Source organism: Impatiens glandulifera, chromosome 1, assembly GCF_907164915.1.
Source record: "Impatiens glandulifera chromosome 1, dImpGla2.1, whole genome shotgun sequence".
NCBI classification, from domain to species: Eukaryota; Viridiplantae; Streptophyta; class Magnoliopsida; order Ericales; family Balsaminaceae; genus Impatiens; species Impatiens glandulifera.
The window spans coordinates 4420754-4436640 of NC_061862.1; the positions used below are offsets into that span (position 1 = coordinate 4420754).

General features: G+C 37.9%; 1 protein-coding gene and 2 non-coding genes across 3 annotated transcripts; 1 reads left to right on the forward strand and 2 right to left on the reverse strand.

Moving 5' to 3' along the window:
- The first annotated feature begins 350 nt into the window (after window positions 1-350).
- Window positions 351-3706, forward strand: LOC124929346 (uncharacterized abhydrolase domain-containing protein DDB_G0269086-like). Its single transcript, XM_047469718.1, has 4 exons — window positions 351-484; window positions 1312-1664; window positions 2073-2752; window positions 3170-3706. Exons 1-4 carry the CDS (start codon window positions 351-353, stop codon window positions 3704-3706), a joined length of 1704 nt encoding a protein of 567 aa, XP_047325674.1.
- Window positions 3707-7574: 3868 nt separating this feature from the next.
- Window positions 7575-7665, reverse strand: LOC124923198. Its single transcript, XR_007098204.1, has one exon. It is a non-coding gene; the product is annotated as a small nucleolar RNA snoR116 (small nucleolar RNA).
- A 2583-nt stretch (window positions 7666-10248) lies between these two features.
- LOC124923197 lies at window positions 10249-10335 on the reverse strand. Its single transcript, XR_007098203.1, has one exon. It is a non-coding gene; the product is annotated as a small nucleolar RNA snoR116 (small nucleolar RNA).
- Window positions 10336-15887: the final 5552 nt, after the last annotated feature.

Consider the following 15887-nt stretch of genomic DNA (forward strand, 5'->3'; position numbering starts at 1 on the left):
ACTACATCGTCTCTACGGTGAGAGACCATACTTTCTGGCTTGATGAAGCCGAATTTGCCCACATGTTCAACTTGCCCACAGAAGGGTTTTCTGACTTTCCAACCCAAGTGTGAAGTGCGGCATATGATCACGCACTATTCTTCTCTGGAACCGTTGTTCCGGTGGAAAACTATGGGTTAAAAACTCGCCTCGCTCATCACACCCAACTCCTTCTTGAGATTGTGACCTGGTCTATCATTTGTCAATCTCCAAATCAGCGGTACTCTAAGAACACATACAACATCATGACCCATATTGTTAGCAACACGGCCATAAATTGGTCAACGGTCATCTTTCAGAACCTGAAAAATATGGTGCTAACCACGAAAGGTCTCGGTTATGCCCCTCACATCAGTCGGCTTATTCTCAAGTACCGGCCAGAATTTGGACCGGGCACACCGGCATCTCATTCGAATATTCTCGACATGGATGCGGTGGAAGAAAGGTTCTCTAGGGTAGTTATTACATAAGTTAGCTTTATTTCTTATGTATTTCCATTCTCAAACCGATTCATCTATCGGTTTCTATCTTGTACTTTTTCCTTCAATGAAAGTCTATTTAAGTCTAAATGACCGGGTCATCTTAATATTTTGAATATCTATCTAAGTAACCGGTTAACATTGTCAAATAACCGCGCTCCTATCCGGTCTCAAAGAAAAACGCTTAAACTCAAAAGATTGCAAATAGTCTGCTTGTTCAAAATAACCGGTTAACTTTCGATAACCAAACTCTCCGGTTAAATTGAGAAAACCGCAGCATCAAACGGTTTCAAGGGAGAGATTACGTCATCAAAGTCGAAATCAATAATTTTGGAGGGAAATCTCCCGCCCAAAACTCCTGCTCAAACTTCCCACCTCCTGGCTTACCGCCCATTGAATTGACGCCTTTTCGATTGTCGCCGTTTCGATTACCGCCTTCTGGCTTCCCGCCCACGGTTTGCCGCCTATTCGGCTTGGAGGGAAAACTCCCGCCAAATATTGATGGGACAGTTGGGTTTCCAAACCGCACTCTTGGCCATTTCATTCCACTCTCAGGCGAAACAGCTTTCTCTCTCTAAGCTCTCAAATTCTCTCAGCGGTTATTTACTCTCGTGTTTTTCAAACTCTCTCAGTCATCTAAGATGAGGCGCAATTCGGCTTTGTTCAAACACATGACTCAGGTGGATTTCGAGGAAATCCGATAAAAGGGCACGCCTGCAGCAAAGGACGTTATTAACCGGGTAACCGAAGCCGGACTTGAGTATTTTCTCGGTGGTCCCCATGTTCTATACAGAGAAGCGGTTGAAGAATTCTTCAACACCGCAACTCTATCTGGCAACAAGATCACCGCGACTGTCAGCGGTACTGAATTCGAGTTAACCGAAGAATTGGTTGCGGAGAGCCTACGCCTTCCAACAGACGGCCAAGATGCCGTGTTGGATCTTGAACTAACAACGTTCGAGGCAGCCTGCCAGATTCTATCAGCAACCAAGGAAGAACCGGTGAAAGTATCCGGTAAGAAAGCGACACTTCGACCGGAGTACATACCGCTTTGTGACATCTTCACAAAGTCGGTTCAGGCGAGAGGCGGAAATTACAACAGCCTCACCAAGGCCAAGATCGAGATGCTAGTCGGTTTGATACAAGGTACGAAAGTCAACTGGGCAAAGGAAATATTCCACAACTTAAAAGACATGGTGAATCCGGACACCACACGGTCATGGGGATACGCCATCCCCCTTGGAAAAATCTTGATCCATCATAACATCAACATCGGTCCTGGTGTGATTATCCCATCAGGAAGGCTAATAAGATCCAAACATTTCCTGGAGAGGAAGCAGCCGGCCCCCGGTTCCACAGGTGGCCGAAAGAAGAAATCCGCCAAGAAATCGGCCCCGGCAAAAGAAAAGACCGGAAGCAAGGGCAAGGAGAAGGTAGTATTCTCGGAACCGCCATCACAAACAAGGGATGAGGAAGAGTCGGCCTCCACGTCTGAACGAACCGATTCTGAGAAAACTGATGAACATCCTTCCGGTAGAGAATGACCGAATGAAGAAGAGGGGGAGGATACAAGTCCTAATAACACCGGTGCGACAAGTCCTGAGCACGCCGAGGCCGGTGGAGACAGTAGTGAGAAGGATGAAGCTACCCCTGAAGACGACCAGAAGAAGGCCGATATTATAGCGCGCCGGATCTTGGAGCACATTGAACTGCGAGTTCAAACGGTTGGCGAATTATACCGGGAATGGCACGAATACCGATTCAGCAAACTTTATAAACATATGTTCCCAGGCCTAACCGACGAACAATGCTTCAGAAGGCTGAAGGAGATAGAGGAAACAGTCATGAGCCTCACGAACGCAGAAACTCTTAACGAAGCCTTGGACCGATGCACCATCGTGAGACCGCGAGCTCGGTTACAAAAGCTAACCGGACGTATCCGGAAGATTAAGGAAAGGTACATTGAGGGAACACCGGAGGCTAACTTACAGCTCTTGGCGTTAGAAAGGCTTGAGATAGCGAAAGGAGAATTCGCTGGAGAAATTGATCGGCTGGAGGTGGTGTGCAGACAGCGAGAAAGACCGCACTCCCCAGCTCCTGAGACCGATGACGGTCAAAATCATGGTGCAACACCTCCTCGGGCGGATCCGGTGACAAATGAAACCGACGAAAGGATAGAAGCTCCTCTCACCGAGCAACCTGGAGTCTCAGAATCGGGCATTACAGAAGAAAGGGTTAAGTTCCTTATTCAAGAGTTTGCAGACTCAACGGTTCACCCATTAGAGGAGAAAATGAAGAAAATCGTGCGCCTGGCACTCCGGTTCGCCAACAATACGAGGAATGATCTCGTAAAGGCGGATGACCGGATATCACAAATCGAAGTTGACTACCGGGACGAAGCGGTTTTGCGCAACAATCATCTTCAACGAACCGAGGACTTGGAAGAAAAGACCTCGGAAATAAAGGATGACTTGGATCGGTTTGAAAGGCAAACCGAACAACGATTAACAGAGGTCACTGAGGATCTGGTCAGCTCGACACTTGACAGGGTCTCAGAACTGGAAAAGAAGAATGCGAGCCTTGAAGACCGCAACGACAAGCTCGAAGCCGACCTCAAGGCGCTGACCGCACAAGTTGATGAATTACTCAAGGCCAAGTTGAATGCGGATATAGCGGTTGTGGAGGCAAACGCCCGAGCAGCTAAGGAAGTACAAGATGCGCTAAATGAAGAAGCGCGGAGAGAAAAGGAGCCCCCGCGACTATCTGGAGAAGAAATAACCGAGCGGGAACGACTCACAGCGGCTAAGTATCCGGACCTTGCAAAGTCCACAGCGGTTCAAGCGGCCAAAGAGCCGGAGCGGTTCAATGCACAAAAACAAGGGCTCGAAGGATTTGCAACCGCTCACAAGAAGAAGAAAACGACGGCCCCTTCCTCTTCGGTTCCGGAAAAACGGAAAAGGAAAACATCAAAGAAGGCTCAAGTAGCCGGGCTGCTGGAAAGAGTCACTGACACGGTTATTGAAAATCAACCGGACCCGGATATTCACACCGAAGAAGAAGATGAAGAACATCTGGCGGAGCGTTCTACAAGACAACGAGTCTCCAATACGGCCAGTCAACCGCAACCGGTTAAGAGAAAACGAACCAAGGATATGATGGCCAACTTCAACTTCTCCGACTCAGAATAGGGTCTCACTTCTCTTAAAACTATGTTTAATTCATTTTCTACTTTCGGTTATCTCTCTCTATATATAAAGATATTTTTGAAACCGACCTATATACTTGCATTTCTACATGGTTTTGATAATTTTAAATAAAATAATCAAAAAGGGAGAAATTGATAAGATAAAAGATAATAATTTTTCAAAATTTTCCTTAAAATTTTTCCAAAATTTTCCTCAAAATTTCTTCAAAATTTTTCGAATATTCTCCCAAGTTAGTTTCAAAAATCCGGTAAAATAAAGAACCGCCCTACGTTTGCAAACTTACATGGTTTTGATAATTTTAAATAAAATAATCAAAAATGGAGAAATTGTTAGATAAAATTAGACCAGTTCACAGAACTTAACATAAATAAACCTTCCATGCAGGAACAAGGAACCGGACCGGTCAAATAAATGAACCGGCTAAGAAGACTAATCGGTCAAGTTATTAAACTGACCAGGACATTCGGAACATGACCGCACAAAGAAAGGATCGGCCAGAACTAAAAACAGGAAACACCAGACAGCCGATCAGCCACAAGGCAAAGCAATAACCGGAAGCTGTCCGGTTAAACCAATCACACCGGAAGCCATTCGGTTAAGTCAAATGACCGACCAGTATAAGAAGACAATTCGGGTATCTGTTGAAGATGATACCAAAGGAACAGACTGAACACTTCCATATCCATACAAGTCTGAGGAAAGTCTGCAGGCTGCAGAAGACAGTCCTACAGGATCTTTCAACTTCGGGATAAATCAGAAAGGAGATCTTCCAAGTACAGACAACTGTCTAACCAACAGTTACCACATTGAGTAAAAGACAAACCTAGCAGGTTTGTCTTACACACCGGAAGAACAGACTGTACAGTCTGTAGAGTTGACCGCCAGGTCTGAAAAGATGACCGCAGAGTCTGAATCACTGAACCTCTGCTCAGCCAATCAAATTCAAGTAAGTGAAATATGACCGTTGGCATATTTCACATATAAAAGGAGCAGTTGAAGAAGAGTAAATAGGGCACATAATACTGAACAAGTGATATACGAGAGACATAGTGAACGTTTAACCTACAAGTGAAAAGAGTGTGTTCTATCTCTAAAGAAAGCCTAAGTGCTAAAGTTGAAGTGTGTATTTTACAATTTCGGTGTAAATTGTAAGGGTGTTATCGAGCAGAAAATAAGCCTCGATCGGATTGTATTTGTATTCCTTAGTGAATATCCTTCTCGCGGTTTCGAGAGGAAGGGGCGACGTAGGAGTTTTATCTCCGAACATCCATAAAATCTTTCTTGTTATTTACTTTCTGCCAGTTCCATTTTCTAACCGACCTACACTAACTTACCTACACCGCTCTAACATACTTGACTCTATCCAAACCGAATCACCAGGTTACAAAAACCGACCCATCAATTTTCAAACCTATATCATCCAAAGCCGGTTCTGCCTATCATACAAGTGTGCTGCTTCAACCTGAAACAAACCTCTTCCGCTCTTGAACCTAGTTCAAGGGTTTGTGACAGTTTGTGTAGTATTGAAACCCCGGGGTTAATCTCTAACAGGATTAATCACCACCCTTTGAGTGAGACCCGCTAACCGGTCCAACTCCGGTCCTCCAACGACGACCTAGATCCTAACAGTATATAAATCTCATTCAATCATATCAGAAATTGAATCAATTTATTAGTGAACAATTTAATAAAAGTTTCATTAGATGCATCACATGTACAATATACATTTGGCAACCAATTTTAGAATTTATCTCCTAACATGTATATAAACCACATTCAATCCCATCATAAATTGAATCAATTTATTAGTGGACAATTTATCCAAAGTTCCCTTTGATGCGTAACATAGACAAATATACATTTAGCAACAAATCCAATTTCAGAATTTGTCTCCTAACATGGATATACATCTCATTCGATCCAATCATAAATTGAATCAATTTATCCAAAGTTCCCTCTGAAACGTCACATTTACAAATATACATCAGGCAACGAATGCACATCAGAAATTGAATCAATTTATCAATGAACAATTTATCAAAATTTTCCTTTGAATTTCAGAATTTGTCTCCTAATATGTATATATACATCTCATTCAATCTCATAAGAAATTGAATCAATTTATTAGTGGACAAATAAACATCCAACAATATATTACCTTGAACAATATGAGAACACCAATGCTATGTCCATATCGCATAGGAAACTCAAAATCCTAAGTTCCCTAACCAATGTGGTGTAGATGAAAAACTAATAAATTTATTTCGAAATTCAGTTAATAATACAAGATCTAACAATACAATCGACATGATTCCACTTCTCGATTTATACAGTTTCGTCCTCTAACTTCGCACAAGTATCTATGATATAGTTTAGCTTCATCTTAGCAGTTAGCTCTAAGCGTGATCTTCACCACTCGACTCCAGAAATTTCCTTTCGCTAACTGGATCGACACCAGGCTTGTATCAAGATGATCAGAATTGTGAAGTAGAAATTCATCCTTAAACTTCAATCATACATCACTCATTTTTTCAAGCTTTTTCTCCCTGTTCACCTAACTCTGATACCATCTAGATATTAAGTTAATAAAGATATGTAGTGAGAAGAATATATAAAAACTTAACTTACTTTATGAGGGGGAGGAAACCTATTTATATACACTCACTAAATGAATTAGTTACAAAAGAATAATAGAAAACTTATTCTAAACAAACTATTTACACATTACTAACAACATTAAGCCTATAGAAAATAATCAAATACATATTATTTTACCATAAAGTATATAATCCAAGACTGTCTTAATAGTGTTCCATAGAAATTCCTAAAAATTGGACACATATGAGCAATGAAGTATTAAATAAAAAGCACATTCATCATCATTTATCATGCGTGTATGGTAAATATAACACCATCCAACAACAATAGTGAAATCATTATACCTCAATTGGTTATAGAAAATAAATTATACAAGACACTTCATCAAAGAAATAATGCTCCTGAGAGTTGTTGAAACCCCATTTTGAATATGCAAATATGAACTAAAATACCTTTGTTCCAAGTATAATTCATATTACAACAGTATTAACCGAAATGACTGATTCAGAGCTTTATTAATACTTATTTGATTCAGATTAGTTAAATGCTTAGATAGTGTTCTATTATATTTAATCAAAATGGACAAACAATCTGCATATAAGCAATCACACAATTATAGACTATTGAGAATTCATTTGAAAGACACGACTAAACATTAAAATCATATAACTCTTATGAGAATTATTGTCACTGATGCATCATCAATTCGATTGTTAATGACTATCAACAATAAAGTAAGGTGGTAGAGAAATAAAACTTAGATTGCACAACAACAAATACAATGGAAAACTCTGAAATATAATAATCTTAGAGAGAAAACAAAATTCATATAAGAAATAAATACAATGGCACTATAAAGAAGCGTCGAAAGCCAGAATCTTAATTCCTATTTCAATGTCGGCAAAGTATAGCACTAATTACACTATAGAGAAAGATGCTTCCATGACTCTAATTACAATGCCTTTCACAATCACATCAAACCGGATCAGATCAATTGTGTATTACTACAATATAAGAAATTTATCAAAACAAAAATCAATATAAGAACTTCAGAATGCATAGACGTCAAAGTAGAATGCCGAAAACCAGAATCTCAGTTCCTAGATCGATATCGGCAACGTACAGCGCTGTAAACACTATGAAGACTAGTGCTTCAGAGACTAATTTTTTTCCTTACAATTACAACAAGACATCAAACGGAAAATAAGAGATTGATTGAGTAAACCAAAATAAGAGATGTTGGAAAATTGAAAGGCTCAGAGATATTAGTTATGAATTAATCAAAGACATCAACAACAATGAGTCTTCATAGTTTGATGGTATAACTTTAGTCATCATAGCCTGCAAAACTTGTAAAATGCAGAAGAAAAGAATCTAATAAAAAACGAAATATGTGAAGAGATCTAATGCAAAGATGAGGATATCTTAGACAGAGAAAGAGAGAAGAAATCAAACATGACTGAATTGTCGTTAGCATCTCACTTTGCCGTTAGCAACTCACTTTGCGTGAATTTAAGCATTGATGATCCGACGGAGAAGATACTCAAAGAAAAAACTCATGTAGGCTTTCGTAAAAATAAATGTCAGTTGTATGAACATATTTTGGAACGACAAATCCCTCCATAAATTTGTTTCTAACCAAGTGACCATCAAACTCGGTATTTCACAAACTGTAATTCACCCATTGTCAATCTCTAAGTGTTTCTAACCAAGTAAAAATATAAATCAGCAAGAATATAAGTCACCCATTCTAAACACAATAGGTTGTGTTTACAAACTGAAGCAAGAATATAATCACAAACTGAAGCAGCCATACTTCAATATTCTGCCTCAAACACAATAGGTTGTTTCTTAATTTGCAGGAGATTAATAAATCTTCTAAAACACAGCAAAACCAGTAAACGACTTCCTTGTATCAACACAAAAGACCTAATCAGCATCACAATAACACTACAGTTTAAGTGAATTATGTATCCCATAAAACAATCCATAAGAAAGAATACAATTAATGTATTTCACCAATCTAAGAGCAATTTCCCAATGAGGTATCAAAAGATTATGCACAAATTAAATAAGATTTTGAACTAACATAAATAATATATGTTCAAGTAAAATCAAAATAAAATAAACACTCAATCAGTCTTATGTACTTTTCTAGATTAGTAAGAACAACTATATTAGTATCAGTAGTACAAAGTTTAAGACCCTTAATCATAGGTGCCTTAGCAGGTTTAACTCCCAATAAACCAACATCTTTAACTATATCTAGAGCATATTTCCTTTGATTAACATAAATTCTTTTATTTATTTTTGTAATTTCTAATCCTAAAAATATTTTGCTTCTTTCAAGGTTTTAATTGTGAACCACTTATGTAAACAGTCTTTCTATGACCAGATGAATTTTATATTTGATCCAGCAATCAATACACCATCCACATATATCAATAACACCATAAAAGGAATCAATTTTTTTCTTAATAAATAGACCGTTATCAATTTGAGATTGAATAAACCAAATCCAAAAGAATTCCACTAAATTCTTAGTTACACTATCTAGATGGTTGTTTAAGGCCATATATACTTTTCAACAGTTTACATCTGTATAAGAAGAATGGAACCAGATAAAATTCTTTTTTCAAATACCCATGTAGAAAAACATTAGTAATACCAGTTTTGGCAGAAAGTTTAACAACAAGGGAAATACTTTCATTATAATCTTTTTGCAAAAACAAACTTTAGTCACTAACCTTACCTTATGATTGTTAATTGTTTCATTAGCATTTAACTTCAGTTTATAGACCCACTTAGATCCAATAGTTTTTTACCTTTTGATAATTCAATCAATACCCAAGTTTAGTTTTTTTTAGAGAATCTTACTCTAATTAATAGTGTTCCACAAAAATTCCTAAAAGTTAAACAGAAATGAGCAATGGAGTATTAAATAAATAGCACATCATCCGTGTATGGTAAATATAACACCAACCAGCAAAAGTGAAATCATTACACCTCAATTTGTTATAGAAAACAAATTCTACAAGGCACTTCATCAAAGAAATAATGCTACTGATAAGAGTTGTTGAACCCCATTTTGAATATGCAAATGTGAACTGAAATACATTTGTTCCAAAGGTAATTCAAGTTTGAACAGTATTAACCGGAATGACTAATTCAAAGTTTCATTCATACTTATTTGATTCAGATTAGTCAAATGCTTAGATAGTGTTTGATTAAACTGGACAAACAGAAAAATCTTCTCAAGTTCTCATAAGTATTCATCAATTCAATGCTCACAACAGAAATCTGAATATAAACAATCACACAATTATAGACTCTATTGAGAAGGCATTTGAAATATACATAAGACTAAACATTGAATCCGTATATAACTTTTGATAGAAATTATTCTAACTGATGATGCATCATATATTCAATTGTTACTGATCATCACCATTAAGGTGATAGAAAAATAAAAAATACAATGAAAATCTCTGAAATCTAGCAATACCACGAGGGAATACCAAAATCATATAGGAACATCAGAAATCTGAATACAATGGCGCTACCAAAAAAACGTCGAAAGCAGAATCTTGATTCCTAAATCAATATCGGCAACGTATAGCACTGATTACACTATCGAGAAAGATGCTTCAGTGACTCTAATTACATTGCCTTTCAAGATCACATCAATCAGAACAGATGAATCAATCGTGGATTACTAGAATATAAGAAATTTATCAAAACAAAAATCAATATAAGAACTTCTGAATGCATTGGCGTACAGCGCTGTAAACACTCTGAAAGATTAGTGCTTCAGAGACTCTAATTTTTTGTTTTACAAGAAGACGTCAAACAAACGGATTGAAAACAATAATATGATGCAGAAGGCAGATTGAGAAATCCAAAATAAGGGATGTTGCAAAATTGAAAGGCTAGGAGATATTTGTTATGAATTAATCAAAGAACTCACATTGAGTCTTCATAGTTTGATGGTATAACTTTAGTCATCATAGCCTAGCCTGCCTGAAAAACTTGTAAAATGCAGAAGAAACGAATCTAAGAAAATCGAAATTCTTCTATCGTATGTGAAGATATCTAACGCAAAGATGAGGATATCTTAGACGGAGAGAAAGGGAGAAGAAATCGAATTGATCTGTCGTTGGGCATCCTATTGTACGTGAATTTAAGCATAACTTTTCGCGACGGAGAAGATACGGGAAGAAAAACCATAGGCTTCACAGAATTTAACTTACATAAACTTATAATGAAAAGCCCATTTGTCTTGGGCCTCATTTTCATTTAAATAAATAAAGCTAGTTTTTTTTTTTATAAATTCTCCCATTTACTAATTTTCTAATCAAAATAGCACTTATTAATCAACTAAAATATATATTTTTTTAATTAAATTTAAATTTTAAGTAAAAACACATTTTGATGATTAAACTAATTAAAACTCAAATTTGGATAGATCAAAGTTTTTCAAACACAAACCTACAAAAAAAATCAATAACAAACTCTATAAATTATTAAGATATGAGCTCATTTATATTATTTAAATAATAATAATATAATAATAGACACTCAAATTTAACTCCACTAATTTAATTAAAAAATTTCAAGTTAATAATTAATTTTGCTAAAATCCATTTACCAGCTCATTGCAAATAATTATTTTGAAAACGATTTCGTATCTATTGGATTCTAAAAATAATTAATTTCGGATTATATTTTAAATAAAACTCAAAGTATAAAAAAAATAAGTTGATAAATATAATAAATTTATCTATTAATAATGTTAATTTATTTGTTTTCTTAGGTATTTAAAAAAAATAGATCAGAGTTAGCTAGAAAATCATTAGTGGCGAGCCACAAACAATACCTTCCGACAGCACCGAAGTGGATTTATCAGAGGTACAGTGTGTAGTCAACGATGTGGTTGAGGGTACAACCATGGTTTGATGGACTTGAACCCATGCGCGGAACATGGGAACATGGGCTCAATCCCAAGATGCGGTCAAGGTTCGAGCCTAGATACAATTGACGAAGGCAAGACTTGAGCCCAAGCATAGATCCCGGACCCAAGTGAGCATTAGGCCCCTACATGGACGCAAGTAGGCGGACAAGCCTATGCAAGACGAGTCCCGAACGTAGACGCGCATTTTGAACAACATACTGACTATAACAGGTCAAACAACAGGGAAACAATTTCATTATAATCAACACAAAAAACCTTTAGTCACTAATTTTACCTTATGCTTGTTAATTGTTCCATCATAATTTAACTTCAGCATATAGACCCACTTAAATTTAATAGTTGTTTTATCTTCTAAGTTTCTTTTTAGAGCAGCTAACTCTGCTTTTATTTCATCAACTCGTTCCTAGCTTTTATTGGCTTGATCATATGAGTTTGGTTCCTATAAAATAAAAACATATGTCAAAAACACATATACGAGTAATTTAACCACGAAAAAGTGTAGTATGTATAGATTATTGTTGTATAGTATTAGGTCAAAACAGTAGGTTCAGAATTGTAGTATGTATAGATTTGTGGTGTATGGTATTAGGTCAAAACAGTAGGTTCAGAATGTTTTACTGATTTTCTTAGTTTCTGATGATATATAACTAGATTTAACTATTGAATCATAGTTATTCATATAAACTTGATAATCATGCATCAATGTAGATTTATGTTTGAATCATAGTCATTCAAATCAATAGAAATATTTGACTTAGATGAAGAATGATCAAGGAATACTAAACTCTCATGTGATACTTGAGTTGAAGCATTATTGATTGGAGACACTATTTGTAGATGGTGAAAGTCGACTTTCAACATAAGGAATAAAATTAGGTGATGAAATATTTTTATCAAGATTTTCAACAACAACATTAATATTAAATTCAGTAGAAGCGTGATCATAAAAATTGGAATCATCATCAATGGATAAAAATGGAGTCAAATAATTGTCCTTTGTTTCACACAATAATGTGAGGAAAGGAAACACATATGCTCATGGAAAATTATATGAGGATGCATTTAGAGGCTCTCGAATCAAATTTAAACTTGTGTAGGTGAGAATTCGCAACATAGCATAAGTAACCAAAATCTTGAATACTTGAATAATTAGTTCTTGTAAATTTAACATGTAAAATGGTGTTTTCCACTAATGGGAAATATGTTTATAAGAAATGTAGCCGTAATAATTGTTAGGATCGGGGACGCCCTTGGAAGACCGGGGTGTTTCCGGTTTCAGGAAGGGTGGCCTCTTACAACACACATAACACTTTGGTGATAGTCCGGTTATAGACTATAATCGTTCTCAGCACTTCGCAAACTGTCACAGACTCTTGAACCGGGTTCAAGGGCGGAAATGTCTGTTTCAGTCTGAAGCAACGTATGCGACTTAGATGATGTTTAGGAGGAGTCGGTTTTAGAAATATGAGTGGACCGGTTTTTGATATAAGGAGTAAGATTGTTTTGGTTTGTGGTTAGGTTAGGTGAGTAAGCAGTAAATAAAGGAAATAACACAGGACAAGATTTTTTATGGATGTTCGGAGCAAACTCTCCTACGTCACCCCTTCTTCTCAGGTTATGAGAAGGATCTCCACTAACTTTCAAAGTTACAACAATAACACAGCCGGTCGAGCCCAACTCGCTACTCGCCGGTTACACCAATTTAACCTTGATGTAATACACAAATACAACACAAACACACACAAACAAAGCTTCCAGTTAATGACACAACAGTTTTGGATCGCGCGTAAGATTTCTTTATCTCTCTAAGATTTTCGTAACTTGTGTCGCCATTAATGAGGTCGCTTCTTCTTCCTTTTATAGAGAGGATGATCCCAACGGTCACATTCTTCTCTCACTGTGGGATTGGTTAATCCAGCGTCACGCCGGTGCAGGGAGGTTGCTTGCACGTTTCACCTTCCTCAACACTTGGCAAGCATGCAGACACTCCTCAGGTAAAGATGACGTTGCCGGTTTGCAGATTCGGACACGTGTCAGGCATGCACCTTCCGGTTGTCGACGTCGGATCAGTAAATCATCATTGCTTTCCTCGCATGCTTCTGATCGGATCTTATCTTCTTTTATCCCTTCGATACACGTCTATTTCATCATATTACGTCATCTCTGCAGATTGTAGTTTCCGGTTGTTTCTTACACAGTATAGTCCGGTTGAAATGTAAACTTGTCTTTGCTAGCCGGTCTCTTCAGAGAGTTAAAACCGGTTCCTCTGATCTTGACTTGATCACTTGGAACTGGATTTCTTTGAAGTGTTCAACAGCCGGTTTATGAGTCTCCATCCGGTTTGTGCAATTCGATCTGTTCCTGCACATAGAAGTTAATAGTTGTTTAGTTTTTCTGGCCGGTTCCAAAAATTAACTTTACTTAATTTTTCTATCAATTTCTCCCTTTTTGATTATTTAGAATAAATATTCAAAAATTGTAATGTATGGCCGGTTTGAAAATTAACTTACTTAATTTTTCTTATCAATTTCTCCCTTTTTGATTATTTAGAATAAATATTCAAAAATTGTAATGTATGGCCGGTTTGAAAATTAACTTACTTAATTTTTCTTATCAATTTCTCCCTTTTTGATTATTTAGAATAAATATTCAAAACTTGTAATGTATGGCCGGTTTGAAAAATCTGTTTAACAATTTCTCCCTATTTGATGTTTTTCTGTTTAAGAAAAATTTAAAAACATGTTTTGATTTTTCAAAGGATATTTAGGAAATTAATAACTTCAAAATATGATAAAAACGACTGAGTTCTGAAACCAAATCAAACATAGATAAATTGTTCTTAAGGAAATAAAAGAAATTAAGGTTTGGATGGTCCCCCCTTTTCAATTTCTTTTTCCTTCCGCCTTCTTTCTTCTTCTTCCCTTGCCCTCCATTCCCTGTCTCGTCGTTCAGCGTCGAATTTCCATCCGGCCCATACACTTGAGATGCCGGGAGTTCGTTTGCCGAATCCAAAACTGCCACAGACTGGTTTTGGTGGGCGAGACGTTTGAGCAACAATTGGTCTGGAGCTTGGGGTTGCGGTTGAAATTTCGACTGCTTTCTTCTTACGCCGGTTGAGTACTTCGAGGTCCTCTTCTTCTTCTTCGTTAAGAGGTTCGGCGTTTAGACCGACCGGTTCGATCTCTCTTCGACTGTTTCGTTCTGCCCGCTTCATCACCTCTGAAACCGCTTTTCGCTTGTTCTTATTCCTTGTCTTCATAGCGTGCGAGGGTTGAGCCGGTGTGGGTTCCTGTAGAACTGCATGTTCTTCCTTATCGCATTTCTTGGCAAGCGCAAGGTCTTTCTCTTCAGTTTCCTTCCTTAACCGTTCCCTTTCCCTCTCTTCGTCTTGAAGTCGTTTTGCAGTTTCGGCATCAGAATTGATTTGCGCTTGAGTATTGTTGACTTGGAGTTTGGACAGCTCCCCAATCTGAACGGCCATAGCCTGCATCATGTCTACCAAAGGAGCGGTTGCGGTTTGGACGGATTCTGCGATCAATGATTTGACTGAAGTTTGTACGGCTTCATCTATCATCGACCTGATCGATGTTTGAGCGGTGTTGGCCATTTCGGTTTGAACTGATCCCCGGATAGTGTTCGTCAGGTTGGTTTCAACTGTTGCAATCTTCTCATTGGTTGCAATCCTGTAGTTCCCAAGGCAAGAAGTAAGTGTATCGATCACCACTTGCTTTACCTGCTCAAGTTCCGGAGCCTTATCAGTTTGAGGAGGGTCGCTGCCCCGGTTTTCTGCTGTCATGGAGGTCTCCCCGGCAGCAAAGAAAGGTTTGCTTTGATATAAGTCGGCATGGGTTAAGTGATGTCTGCAATCGTTCCTCCACTCTACTTCGAGCCGGTCAACACTTTTAATGAGTTTTTCACGCACTGGGTAAAACCGTTCAAACATTCTCGATTCAATAGGAGTTAAAGTTGCTCCTTCTGCTTCCGTCAATGCATCTTCTACTGCTTGTAATCGGGCGTATTCGTGAATCACCGCGGTTTTGTTGAATGCAGCTTGGATAACATTGGTACCTGCCATCTTGAGAGCCACTTCTTCTAATTCCATAAGTTTCTCCTAGTGTTTGTTACCGCTCATCTCCGGGATCATGTCTGACAGCTTTGTCTCCCAACGGAGTTTGACCCATAAGTGGTATGGTGATATCAACTCACCAGTATCTTTGTCCATATCCCTAAGGAGCTGCTCAAATATCTCCTCCTCTTCTTCTGCGGAAATGACGACCTCGGCCTCGGTTATAATCTCAAGTTGGGAACCGGTTTGCATAACACCTTTTCCCTTTACCGCGGAATCTTCGAGTAAAACCTCTTTGCCTTTGTTAACATGAATTGGACCTTCAGGTGTTAAAGTTGAATCAGCTGGCCCATCTTGGGCCGATTAGAGCGTTGTATCGATTGAAACGGACTTGTTCCCCGCTGAACCGGATGGTTCTTTTTCTTCAGCATTTCCCTCCTGAGCCGGAGGGGTGATGTTCACAGTTTTGGCCGTTTCTTCGACCAAATGAATTTCACTCTAATCGGGTATCTCAACCTGATCAGCTG